This window comes from Rana temporaria, chromosome 2 (genome assembly GCF_905171775.1).
Source record: "Rana temporaria chromosome 2, aRanTem1.1, whole genome shotgun sequence".
In the NCBI taxonomy this organism is placed as follows: Eukaryota; Metazoa; Chordata; class Amphibia; order Anura; family Ranidae; genus Rana; species Rana temporaria.
Window position 1 is genome coordinate 401,153,792 of NC_053490.1, and position 13,917 is coordinate 401,167,708.

The window sequence follows — 13,917 nt, forward strand, 5'->3', positions numbered from 1 at the left end:
AAAAAAAGCTCTGTATATATATATATATATATATATACACATACACAGTATATAAATAAAATAAACCAAAAATGTAGACTCCCTAAAAATCTTCTACAAATTTAAGCGCTTATAGGGCTAGTGAAATCAGTAAAAAATTGATAAAATATATATTTATAATAACTAATTTAAAGATAAAAAGAGCTGCCACCATATATACTTACTAATTAGCAAGCAAGAAAAACGTTCATATAAAAACACAAAACACTACTTTGTGTAAACACACTCAAAGCCAGCAGCTACAAATACAGCAGCTGCTGACTTTTAATATATGGACACTTACCTGTCCAGGGCACCCGCAATGTCGGCAGCCAAAGCCAATCTGCCGCTCGTGGAACGGCGGCTGCCGCCGCCATACTCGGTAAGGGAATCAGGAAGTGAAGCATGGAGGCTTCACTTCCCGGTTCCCTACTGCACGTGCGCGAGTTGCGCTGCACGTCTTCAGTGGTCCCCGCAGTGGTCTCCCAGAACACAGCAGGGGTACAGAGCAGCCGCCGAAGTGACGTAGATCACTGACGTGATCTATGCCAGGAAGTGGGCGCAAATACCTGTATTAGACAGGTATCAGCCCCCCCCCCCCTCCAAGGTGCCAAAAGGTGACACCGGAGGGGGGGGGGGGGTTCCAAAAGGTGGAAGTTCCATTTATGGGTGGAACTCCACTTTAACATTAAACATAATGAAAATATGCAAGTTCAAAATTATAACATTGTTGCAACAGCTACTGTATATAACTTCACCATTAAGGTGATTTAAAGTTCACTATGAACGTGCAATCAATTTAGTTCATAAAGCTAGTTGAACTGTGATCATATCCCTGGGGTCAAACAATTTCAATGCAATGTTTTCACTGTCTCATCCACCCATATGATGCTGGGGGTCAGGGGCGTCCCTAGGGGGGGGCCAGAGGGGGCCCTGACCCCCCCAACATCATGCTGTGCCCCACCATGTGCCCCCCCAAAAAAAAAAATATATATATTTTTTTTTATTTTTTTTTGCAATTTTTGTATTTTGCTCTCCGAGAGGGAGAGCGTCCCCAGTCAGCTCTGCGGGGGATTCCTCCCCCTCCCTCTGCTCGCCATCACTGCATAATGCGAGCGCTCACACAACCAGATATTCTAGCCTGGACCGTGTTTAAGTGTGTGCACTGCAGACTGCAGTACACTGTAATCACTGAACTACATTATCTCCATCCCTTCTCTCCCCCCCCCCCCATCTGTCTCCCTCCCCTCTCCTGTTCTTTCAAAACATTCACAATTTACTTTCACTTTCAGTTAGGCAGATAATATACGATGCAATTTTCTTTCCTGCATCCACAGATTGCAGGAAAGAAACTTGCATGATTCCCCCATCAACAGACAGTGGTGACAGGGGAATATCCCTCCTGCCCAGCAATTATATTCTCCCGACAAACAGTGATTATCACTAGTGACTATACAGCAACCACTAGTGATAATTATAAGAGAATCTGCTCATTAATAATACAAATCAAAGCCAGTTTCTGCTGATCCAGCTGAGATTTAAACTGTCTATGGCTGGTCTTAGCTCTTAGGCAGCCCATACATTGATTAGCACTGTGGAGTGTCGGCTTCCTGGCGGGATTGGGCATGTGGGATTTCAAACACACCCGAGCCCATCTCTATTGGTTGTAGACAGTTGAGCTCCCTGCAGGTTGCTTAGCAGAAGTGGACCCTTCTCTGACATGCTGATCGGGATGCAATCCAGGTGATGCTCTTAGTCAAATCCTAGTCATAAATATCAGAGATTTTATTGATCAAAGCCCACACTTTACAGGCATAGAGCCCACATGGCTGCTGATCATACGGTTGATTATATTTATGTGGTTGTACTCTTGATGCTAATAAATACTGTGTTTATTAGATCTGACTGGGAGCATCACCTGGATCACATGCCGATCAGCATGTCAACAGAGAAAGTTATACAGCATTACTGCTGCTAGGTGACCAGCTGGGGGCTCGGCTCTCTATAACCAATAGTGCCAGCCTTCCCCTGCATGCACCCATAATGTCACCAGCACTAGGTCCTAATAGACTGCCGCCGCTGCCAAGGAGACAGACGCCAGACCAGCTCTGTAAATAGCAGGGACAGGACAGCTGGGGATCCCCACTGTGGCAGAACACCAGGGCCCGGTGGCAAGACAATCTTTGCAACAATGATAGTTCTCCCACTGCTTTGGACCCTTATGTTTTCTTGTTGTGCTGGTGACATATATCTCTTGTTTTCTGCCACCCTGGGGGGCCCCAGTATAGTAGGAAGGGAGCTCACTGCAGAACATATGAAAGGGCCCATAGTGGGATCGTAGTAAAGGGCCCCAGGATATATATATATATATATATATATATAATTGCATTTTATAGTTGGCCCCCCTACTTTTGTCCCTGTCCCCCCATGTGCCCCCCCTAAATATGAAAGCTGGAGACGCCACTGCTGGGGGTTTAGAAAAATATCCCCCAGCATCTATTTAATCTATTTAATTCTTACCAGACAATGGCTGGATGGCAGACCTATAACAGTGAATCCGTCGGTGGTTTCAGACCTCTTCCTGGGATACTGGACACAGGAACAGCTGCTGGCAGGAGGGCCGGGTCATCCACTAAATGAGCTCATTCACATGGGAAAGAAAAAACAAATGGCCCATAGCGTAATCCTGTTTCAAGTAAACTGTTGTCGTATAGCCACGCGCTGGCGTGTTTCGTCATCTGTGACATCATCTGTGTGTAATGCAGATGACGAAACACGTCAGTGCGTTGCTATACGACAGCCCTGAATAGTGTGAACAATCCATTGAGAAACATATTGAATGTTTTAAAACCATGCCGACTGTATAGGATATACCGTTATCTGCTAAATTCTGTTATCTACATTGCCATTACAACGGAGCGGGACGTTCCTCCGTCGCCACCCGTTGTGATGGCAACAATCCAAACTAACGGCGCTACGAGCGAATGCCCGAGGTCGAGAGGTGCATGCTGGTTACCCAGCATGCACCGCTATCGGGAAAACAAGGAAGACGCCTGAACTGGGCTTCACATGCCCACAACTATCATGGAAACGGCCACAATATCGCTGAGAAGATATCAGGTAAGTGTTTTCACTGATTCATGTAATTTATTAATATGTGTTAAAGAATATTTAACCACTTGCCGCCCGCCAATGACATATTGACGTCGGCAAAGTGGTTGTAGAATCCTGACTGGACGTCATATGACGTCCTCGGGATTCTGAGCCGCTGCGCGCCCCCGTGGGGGTGCGCATCGCGGCGATCGTTGTTGCAGGGTTTCAGTCTGACACCCCGCAACACCGATCAAGGTAAAGAGTCTCTCACGGAGACTCTTTACCACGTGATCAGCCGTGTCCAATCATGGCTGATCACGATGTAAATAGGAAAAGCCGGCAATCAGCTTTTCCTCACTCGCGTCTGTCAGACGCGAGTAGAGGAGAGCCGATCGGCTGCTCCTGTGACGGGGGGGGGGTTGTGCTGATCGATTATCAGCACAGCCCCCCCCCCCTTCCCGAGGATGCCCACACTGGACCACCAGGGATGCCCACTGGACAACCAGGGATGGCCATATAGACCACCAGGGATACCAAAAAAAAAAAGGATGCCACCCTAGACCACCAGGGATGAGGAGGACACAAAAAATGGATGCCAATCAGTGCCGCAATGGATGCCAATCAGTGCCCACAATGGGCATCACTGATTGGCAGGCATTGTTTGGTACTGATTGGCATCCATTAGTACAACACATACAATAGTGCCCATCTATGCCCATCCGTGCCACCTATCAGTGCCCATCCATGCCGCCTATCAGTGCCCATCCATGCTGCCTATCAGTGCCCATCCATGCCGCCTATCCATGCCCGTCCGTGCCGCCTAGCCGTGCCGCCCATCTGTGCCACCTATCCGTGCCCATCCGTGCCGCCTATCCAAGCCCATCCATGCCGCCTATCCGTGCCGCCTATCAGTGCCCATCCGTGCCGCATCAGTGCCGCATATTAGTGCCCATCAATGCCACCACATCAGTGCCACCTCATCGGTGCCCATCAGTGCTGCCTTATCAGTGCCCATCAGTGAAGGAGAAAACGTACTTATTTACAATGTTTTATAACAGAAACGGTCATTTTTTTTGCAGAAAATAAATATCCCAGAGGTGATCAAATACCACCAAAAGAAAGCTCTATTTGTGGGTACAAAATTATAAAAATTTAGTATGGGTACAGTGTAGCATGACCGCGCAATTGTCATTCAAAGTGCAACAGGGCTGAAAGCTAAAAATTGGTCTGGGCGAGAAGGTGTTTAAGTGCCCTGTATGGAAGTGGTTAATGTAATTGATTATAGATCGCCAACAAAAAAAAATATGCCCGGACCCCGCTTTAAATCTATACGGGGATATTTTTCTAATCCCCAGCATCATGCAGGGATGAGACAGTGAAAACACTGCTTTGAAATTGTTTGACCCCAGGGATATGATCACAGTTCAACTAGCTTTATGAACTAAATCGATTGCACGTTTATAGTGAACTTTAAATCACCTTAATGGTGAAGTTATAACATCGTTGAAACAGCTATATCATTTTGAACTTATTTCATATTTTGCACCAGAAAAAAAGCCCATAACGGTGACAATGGCCTGGTGGGCACTTAGTTGTATACAATAGAAGCTATTGAAGTGTCATTCAATGAGTAGGAGCACAGACCGTGTCAGTCACAATAGTGCCACTATCTAGTCACGGTGCAGAGTATTGCCATGGTGATCACATGACTTGTAGGCCGCCAGCACACAGCAGGTTAAACACGCAGGAGGCTCTCTCTCCGTGCTGGGCGGGAACGCGCACGCTGTACTCACGCATTGCGAACTGCTGGAGGGTTGGGAGCCAAACCAGGTGCAGTTTTCCGCCATAGTGCTCCGGTCTCGTCATTACACGGCACTGCCCTCCTACGAGATAACTCCCACTCTCTTACGATACCGACGCGGCTTTTTACTAACCAGGCGGGTGACCGAGGAAGTCCCGGTGCGCACGCGCAGAATCATCATGAGCCCATGTGGCAGGATCTGTGACACGTGTTTTCCTTAGTGCGAAATTAAATCCTGTGTACTAGTAGGCATGCCGCATTGGTGCTGTAGGCGTCCCAGTGATCAGGTGCAATTGTCATTTAATTTCTAACGTCAAAGAATTAAATTAACCACGTGCCTACTGGATACTTTAAAGCGGTAGTTCACCCCCCCCGACACGATTTTACCATCGAGACAGGCATTGTAGCGCGAGCTATAGTATGCCTGCCCGATTTTTTTAACCCCGTACTCACCTTGTAATCGGACATCGTAGATTTCGGCTCCCGCGGGGAATGGGCGTGCCTATGGAGAGGGAGGATGATTGACGGCCGGCCCTGGCATGTCACTCTCCCCGAAGACAGCCGGAGTAGGTCTCGGCTCTTCACGGCGCCTGCGCACAGGCTATGCGCACGCGTCGTGAAGAGCCAAGCCTATTTCGGCTATTTCCGGAGAAGCGCGACGCGCCAGAGCCGGCCGTCAATCATTCTCCGTCTCCATAGGCACGCCCATTCCCCGGTATCTTCGATCTACGCGTACAAGGTGAGTACGGGGGTAAAAAATTCGGGACAGGCATACTGTAGCTCGCGCTACAATGCCTGATTTTATGGTAAAAGAAAAAAAAAATTTTTTTTTCCGTCGATAGGGTGAACCCCCGCTTTAAGGCTGCTTTCACACTGAGGCGCTTTGCAGGCGCTATTGTGCTAAAAATCGCGCCCTGAAAGAGCCTCTCCTTTCTATCCAGAGGGCTTTCACACTGGAGCATTGCGGACACTAAAAAAAGTCCTGCCAGCTGCATCTTTGAGGAGCGGTAAAAATAACGCTCCTATAGCATCCCTGCCCATTGAAAACAGGGTCGCGCCCCTTTTTCGGCCACTAGCGGGGGGTTAAAACCGGAACACCAGTGGCCGAAAATCGTGCCAAACACAACTGTAAAACGCTGCTAAAAATAGCCTCCGTGTGAAAGTAGCCTAACCTTGCATGCCAAGGGCAATTTTCAGTGCTGTCACACTGAATTACAATTGTGCAATCATGCAACACTATCCATTTGAAATATTTATTTTTTTGAGATACAGCTTTCATTTGGTGGTATTTAAAGTGATTGTAAAGCTTTTTTTTTTTTTTAAATAACAATCACTTTAAATACCACCAAATGAAAGCTGTATCTCAAAAAATAAATATTTCATATGGATAGTAGCCCCGATCCTCCTTTTCTGGGGGCCCCTCTTCTCAAGTACCCCCACGGAGAGCTGCTTTCCAAGGGGTTCCCCAGTCCAGCTGCTGCGCCCATTGACATAGACAGCAGGACTCACTTGTCACTGGATTTGATTGACAGCAGCGGGAGCCATTCTATCAATCTATCCAATGAGGAGAGGACCCAAGATAGCGGCTGGAGCTGCTGGGCTCTTTGCTGGAACGATCGGGTTCAGGTAAGAAAACGGGGGGCAACTGCAGCACAAAAGGTTTTTAACTTTATTGCGTAGAATGCATTAAAGCGGATTTCTACCCATTTAAAAGTCAGCGACTACAAAAAGTGTAGCTGCTGACTTTTAATAATCGGACACTAACCTGTCCCACGGTCCAGCAATGCGGGTGCAGGAAGCCTGGCTCCTCTCCGCCAGCATTCTAATTGTGGCATAGGCAGCTTTTTGGTAAAGGTGAACTTTATCTTTAAGCTGGCCACACATGGTGTGATCTCCTTTGGATTATCCTGTAACTAGTTCTCAAATAGGCTGTATATACAGTAGGTAGGCCCTTAATATTAAAAGCAACATTTACAGCTGGTAAAAGAAGTACTGAACACGTCACCATGACATGACATTTTCACCACGTCAGTAACAACCCATGCAATCCATACATTCAAAGAAACTAAAATAAATAGGTTCAGAAATTAAGTTATGTGTAATAAAATGGCACATGGAAACAATATTAAACACACTAACTAAAATGTATTTAATACTTGGTACAAAATTCTTTGTTGGTAATGACAGCTTCAAGAGGCCTCCTGTATGGAGAAACTAGTCATATGCATTGCTCAGGTGTGAATTTGACCCATTCTTCCACACAGTATTCTTCATATCTTGAAGGTTCCCTGGGCCTCTTCTATGAACTCCGATCTTTAGTTCTCTCCATTAATTTTCTATTGGATTCAAGTCAGGTGAATGGCTGGGCCATTCTAGCAGCTTAAGGCCCCTTTCACATGTGCGGACCGTATGTCCGCATTTTCATCCATCCGTTTGCGGATGAAAACGGGACATACATTGGTCCCTATGTGATTGCGGGTGTCAGCGGATGAACATCCGCTGACACCCGTAATCACCCGCCTCCGCAAAGATCCGATTTTGCGGACGGAAGAAAATCAAATTTTTTCTTCCGTCATCGGATGAACACGGACACACGGTCCGTGTTCATCCGATTCCCCCCCCCCCCCCCATAGGGGAGAGCGGAGAAAAGACAGGGCGGTCCCCGCTGACATCCGTAATCACCCGCCTCCGCAAAGATCCGATTTTGCGGACGGAAGAAAATCAAATTTTTTCTTCCGTCATCGGATGAACACGGACACACGGTCCGTGTTCATCCGATCCCCCCATAGGGGAGAGCGGAGAAAAGACAGGGCGGTCCCCGCTGACACCCGTAATCACCTGCCTCGGCAAAGAACCGATTTTGCAGATGGAAGAAAATCCTATTTTTTTCTTCCGTGATTGGATCGGATGAGCACGGACACACGGTCCGTGTTCATCCGATCCCCCCATAGGGGAGAGCGGAGAAAAGAAAGGGCGGTCCCTGCACAGTGTGCGGGGACCGCCCTGTCAGCCGACGGCTCAGTGGGGATTTTACGGAGAATCCCCGCTGAGCTGACGGACACACGGAGGCGGATCATTACTGATCCGCCCCGTGTGAAAGGGCCCTTACTTTCTTTCTTTGAAACAGACTGAGAGTTTCCTTGGCTTTGTGTTTGGGATCATTGTCTTGCTGAAATGTCTACCCTCGTTTCATCTTCATCATCCTGGTACTGTAGCTGGCAGCAGATTTTTATCAATAATGTCTTGGTACATTTTTCCATTCATCCTTCCTTCAATGACCTGAAGTTTTCCAGTACAGTATGCTGAAAAATAACCCCACACCATGATGTTCCCATCCCTAACCTAACTGTTGGTAGGGTATTTTTGAGGTAATGTGCAGTGTCATTTGACCTCCAAACATGGTGTGTATTATGGCATTCAAAGAGTTTAATTTTGTTCTCATCTGACCAAACTACCATATATTCTGCCAGTATTTCACAGGCTTGTCTAAATGTTGTGCAGCAAACTTAACCACTTAAGGACCGGACCAATATGCTGCTAAATGACCCAAGGGGTTTTTACAATTCGGCACTGTGTCGCTTTAACAGACAATTGCGCGGTCGTGCGACGTGGCTCCCAAACAAAATTCACGTCCTTTTTTTCCCACAAATAGAGCTTTCTTTTGATTGGTATTTGATCGCCTCTGCAATTTTTATTTTTTGCGCTATATACAAAAATAGAGCGACATTTTTGAAAAAAAATCAATATTTTTTACTTTTTGTTATAAGAAAAATCAAATAAACTAAATTTTAGTCAAACATTTAGGCCAAAATTTATTCAGCCACATGTCTTTAGTAAAAAAAAATCGCAATAAAAAAAAATCGCTACCTAGCGGGAACAGCGACACCAATACAGCGATCAGAAAAATGATCGCTTAGTGACACTGGCAATAGGGAGTGAAAGGGTTAACTAGGGCGGTGATCAAGGGGTTAAAACTTTATTAGGGGGGGTATGGGGGCTACCCTGAACCTAACACTAACTGCCTGTCACACTGACACTAAATGCAGTGATCAGTACATATATGATCACTGCATTCAGTGACACTGTGACAGGGGGGGGGGTGATCGCAAGGGGTTAATGTGCCTGTGTGTCCTGGTGTCAGTGTAGTGTTGTGCAGACTCACTGTGTGATGTCTTCTCTCCTCAGCGGCGGTTGAAAATACCGCCGAGAGGAGAGATCACATCACTTCCCTTTTCCTGTGTTTACACAGGCAGAGGAAGTGACACACGGGGGAGCGCGCAGATTGGCTGGGAGCGATCCGGAGGGGGCGGACAAAAACAAACAGCCGCCCCCTCATCCCGGATCGCTCGGACAGCCACGGGGACCGCCGCAGGTACCGGGGGGGGGGGTCCCGATCGGACCCACGTCTAGGCAGGGACGTACAGGTACGCCAATGTGCCTGTACGTGCCATTCTGCCGACGTAAATGTACATGCGGCGGTCCTTAAGTGGTTAAAACAAACTTCAACATGTTTTTTCTTTAGAAATGGAGTCTTGTGTGGTGAGCCTGCATTACTATTTAAAACAATTGTACCTGCTAATTTCAGGTCTTTCTGAAGCTCTCCACAAGTGGTCCTTGGCACTTGGACAACTCTTCTGATAATTATTTTCACTCCTCTGTCAGAAATCTTGCAAGGAGGAGTACCTGGTCATGGCCAGTTTATGTGGAAATTATGTTTTTTGCTCTTCCGGATTATACCCAACAGTTCTTACTGGATCATACAGAAGTTTAAAAATCCTTCTGTAGCCAATACCACCAGTATGTTTTACAATAAGGCCCCATACTCACGACCAAACATGTCTGCTGAAACTGGCCCGCAGGCCAGTTTCAGCAGACATGTTTGGTCGTGTGTGGGCGCGAGCGGGCCGAATTCCAGCAAACATTTGCCCGCCGGGCCTTTTCCCAGCAGACAAATATTCCTGGACTTGTTTTAAAACAGCCCGCTGGAATTCAGCCCGCTCGGACATGTACGGTCGTCAGTACAGACCTACCGTACATGTCCAGGCGCCCGCCGTCCCTCGCATGCGTCGAATGACTTCGACGCATGCGTGGAAGCATTTTAAAGGCGGGCCGCCCACGTCGCCGCGTCATTGTCGCGGCGACACCGCGTCATCGACGCGGCGACACCGCGGACACGCCCCGCGTATTGTTTACGCGCGGACTTCTGTACGATGGTGTGTACAACCATCGTACAGAAGCCCTCTGGCAGACATGTATGGTGAAAACGGTCCGACGGACCGCTTTCACCATACATGTTTGTCCGTGTGTACCCGGCCTAAGATTGTGAAGGTCTTGAGAGAGCTCTTTAATTTTACCCATCGTGAGATGTTTCTTGTGTGACGCCCTGGTAATGAGGCTCGGTTCACACCAGTGCAACGTGGAAACCCTGCGAATCCAGTGCGGATTCCCGCATCGCACCTGAATCACTGCCCTATATGAACCACTGGTAGTGTCAATACAAAGTTATTGACACCCCTAGATTGGTTTGCAGATTGCAGTGTGAACTGTGAATTCGGACAGGAATGTGATCGCATGGGTGTGAACACCCATGCAAATCCGATTCTGGTGCGGACAAAAAAAAGGGTCCTGCATGAGTTTGTATTGAATGCAATGCGAATTCAGCCATACAGTTTGTATGGCTGAATTTGCATCGCATGTGATCTGCACAGCAATGCGGTGTGAATCGCATGCAATGTCTGGCATCTCAGCAGTGTAAACCGGCCCTGAGATACCTTTTCATAGGCCATACGTTGAGACTGAACTGGCTGATATTAATATGCTCTGTTTTATAGTCAGTAGCAACTAATGATGGGATTTAAATAAAGAAAAGAAACAAGATATCTTATTTCAGATGCACCAAGGGTCCTGGTTACATACCAGTTACCGAAAATACATAAGAATCTGCTTAGACCCCCAGGTAGACCTATAGTCAGTTGAGTAGATTCACTGTTCACTAGACGGGAATATTTGGATTACTTTTTGCAACCGCTTACCCAAAAATGCCAAGCTTTTTTAAAAGACAGCAAGGATTTGATTGAATTGATCAAACCCATGACTGTAAATGGTGATCACATTCTGGCAAGTGTTGATGTGAATTCCCTTTATACCAACATTCAGCAGCATCATGCTCTAAAAGCTGTTGAGTGGGCATTGGGAAGCACCAATATTAAACAGAAACAGAAGAATTTTTAAATTGGTAATTAAAAACAACCGTGTGCAGTCTCCAGAGCATTTTTCTCATCGTGAAAAATGGGCATTAAAAATTTAGAACACTCTAATTTTTGTTGTCGTTTTACACGTCGTGAAAAACAGTCGTGTGTAGGGTTTAACGATGGGGAAAAAACGTGCATGCTCAGAAGCAACTTATGAGACGGGAGCACTCGTTCTGGTAAAACTAGCGTTTGTAATGGAGATAAGACATCCGTCACGCTGTAACAGAATAAAAAGCACAAAGACTGAAAAGAGCGAATCGTCTCTCACCAAACTTTTACTAACACGAAACTAGCAAAAGCAGCCCAAAGGGTGGCGCCATCCGAATGGAACTTCCCCTTAATAGTGCCATCGTACGTCACCGTGCTTTGCTCGAGCATTTTTTTTTTTCACGATTGTGTGTATGCAAGGCAGGCTTGACAAGAATCACGTCGAGAAAAACTTTGTTTTTTCCATGACATTAAAAACGGTGTATGCGGCATTAGGCTCAAACTTGCACATAATGTTATCAATCCCCCTAAAAAATGATTCACTTTTTTGGATCAAACTGTTTTTTTTTAGTTGTGGCAAATGTGTGATGTGTAAGAACTCTAGAAAAGCAAAAGGAAAACCACACGCTTTAGTTCTCCATGCACTTTTAGGCTCCATGCACACTGGGCTTAAAAAAAAACATCTGTTCTCTTTGGAGTAAAAAACTTCCATATAGAGCATTTTTTGTACAAAGTTTAGGAGAGGTTTTTTTTTTTAAGAAAGGGGTGCATCGGTCCTGGAGGTACTGCAATACCAGGTCGATGCGTGGAGTGGACAGAGCAAGCTCTTCTTCCATCTCCCTGTTCTAAAAATCCATTTAATATATGGTCCCCAGATAGGGGACGTATCAGATATTAAACTGATAAGAACAGATACTACACTTGATCTTAGCCAAAAGGCCGAGAAGCGATCAAGTTTAGGAGAGTTTTAATTTTTTTTCTGCCAGTGAGCTCCAATCAGAAACGCAAATGAGAAGTTTTTTTTTTTTATGCCTCTAAACGTTGTTCCCAAAATATGCCTCTTAACGTCCTAATGTACATGGACATATAGGATAACATTGAGTTGCTTCTACAGGCATAACAAAAAACTCCTGTAGAAGCAATGTTTTTATGCCAGTGTGCATGGAGCCTTAAATTAAGAAATTCATCACATGTGGGACAACACACGTCGCATATCTCTTGTCCTGCCCTTGTCTCCAATACGGGAGGACCACAAGACAATTGGGGGTAAGACTTAAAGGGGTTGTAAAGACAAAAATATTTTCCTCCTAAATTAAAGTCTGACAGTAGCTGATAAAGTAAAAAGTAATGTTTTGCATTATAACTAGTTTGATACCTGTTGAAATCGAGCTGTTTTATTCACCTCCGTCACTCCTGATTAATTATTCTCACTGACTTCCTGGTTTGCGGTGCACATTCATTCTTGCTACATCACAGCCTAATGGGAACTACAGTTCCCATTAGGCTTAGCCTCCATGCCTGTGAGGGATAAGAAATCATCCTCACGCTGGGCTGTAGTCATAGGGAGGGGGTGAGCACATTCTGCTTTCCACCATGCAAAACAGCTCAGATGCTGGTGGAAAGCAAGAAGAGGAGTGACAGGAAATGGCATTTTCAAACCTGGATTACTGTATTTTGGAGGTCAAAAGGGAAAACGAGGTAAGTGATATTTAAATGCTCTAGCTTACAGCAATCAATTGATCTAATAAAAAACGAACCTTTAGTGTTCCTTTAAGGAACACATTAATAGAATTAAAAAGGGCTACAAAAATCATGGTTTCTCAAACCATTTTAGATTGTTCCATAACAGGGATCCTAGGGGTATTACATTCTGTGGGATAGACAGGGTGGAAGAACATTGGAGAGGTTTTAATCTCAAGAGAGCTATCTCACAGAATGAAACCTAATGGGTCCATAGGGTCCGTACTCTAAGTCCTCATGGCCTCAACATTGAATTGGATTTCATTGGTAATACCACATGGTTTTAATTGTATTTCTTTTCATTCTTATTTCACTTATTTTTAATAAAAAATAATATTTTATTCCATTTTATTTTTGTATTTATTTATTTTTTGCTTTTGTTTTTATTTTATTTGTATCTTCTAATTTTATTGTTATTCTAATTTAAATTTTATTTCTATTTTCATTTTATTTTCTATTTTATTTTTGCCAAATATGGTATTTTCCTTGCAATTTTATGTCAGAAAATTCCTATCCAATTGCTTACACATCTATATTTTTTTATGTTATTGTCCTTTATATGCCAAACTGTTTTGTTTGTGTTTGTTGTGCTATTGTTCTTAAAGTTTTGTATCTGGCAACAGGAAATGATGTAAGAGGAGGAAAATGGTGTGTTTACACACTGATCGTAATTGGTCACTTTTATCCTCCCCATAGGGACGAGTTTCCTTCCCTTGGGTATAAATAGATTCACACAGAACCAGAAGTGATGTCCTTTGATGATGCCCTGGAGGAGGGGCAAAACGCATCGATGTAACTTCCGGTTTGCGGCAATCCAATGATGCAATTACCACCTCTGTGTAATGCGCACCACCCAGTGGCGATTGTGAATGTTTTCTGAAGCCTGTTTTTTGCCAGAAATCCTGTAAGTGGCGCTTGATAAATTTATGCCCCCAGTGGACTTTCACTATGAGTCTTTTCTCTCTTTTTTTCCATTGGTGGAGTCTGGTACTTCCTTCTGCTATAAAGCATTTTCTTTGGAGTCTA

General features: G+C 45.2%; 1 protein-coding gene and 1 non-coding gene across 2 annotated transcripts in view; both read right to left on the minus strand.

Moving 5' to 3' along the window:
• LOC120927438 (cyclic AMP receptor-like protein A) overlaps window positions 1-5,094 on the minus strand; it is a 712,728-nt gene extending 707,634 nt beyond the window's left edge. The window contains exon 1 of the mRNA XM_040338115.1: window positions 4,905-5,094. Coding sequence (XP_040194049.1) covers window positions 4,905-4,958 — 54 coding nt within the window. The 5' untranslated portion in view covers window positions 4,959-5,094. The remainder of the gene's footprint in view (window positions 1-4,904) is intronic.
• A 6,817-nt stretch (window positions 5,095-11,911) lies between these two features.
• On the minus strand, window positions 11,912-12,102 carry LOC120929908. Its single transcript, XR_005747559.1, has one exon. It is a non-coding gene; the product is annotated as a U2 spliceosomal RNA (small nuclear RNA).
• Between the last annotated feature and the right edge of the window lie 1,815 nt (window positions 12,103-13,917).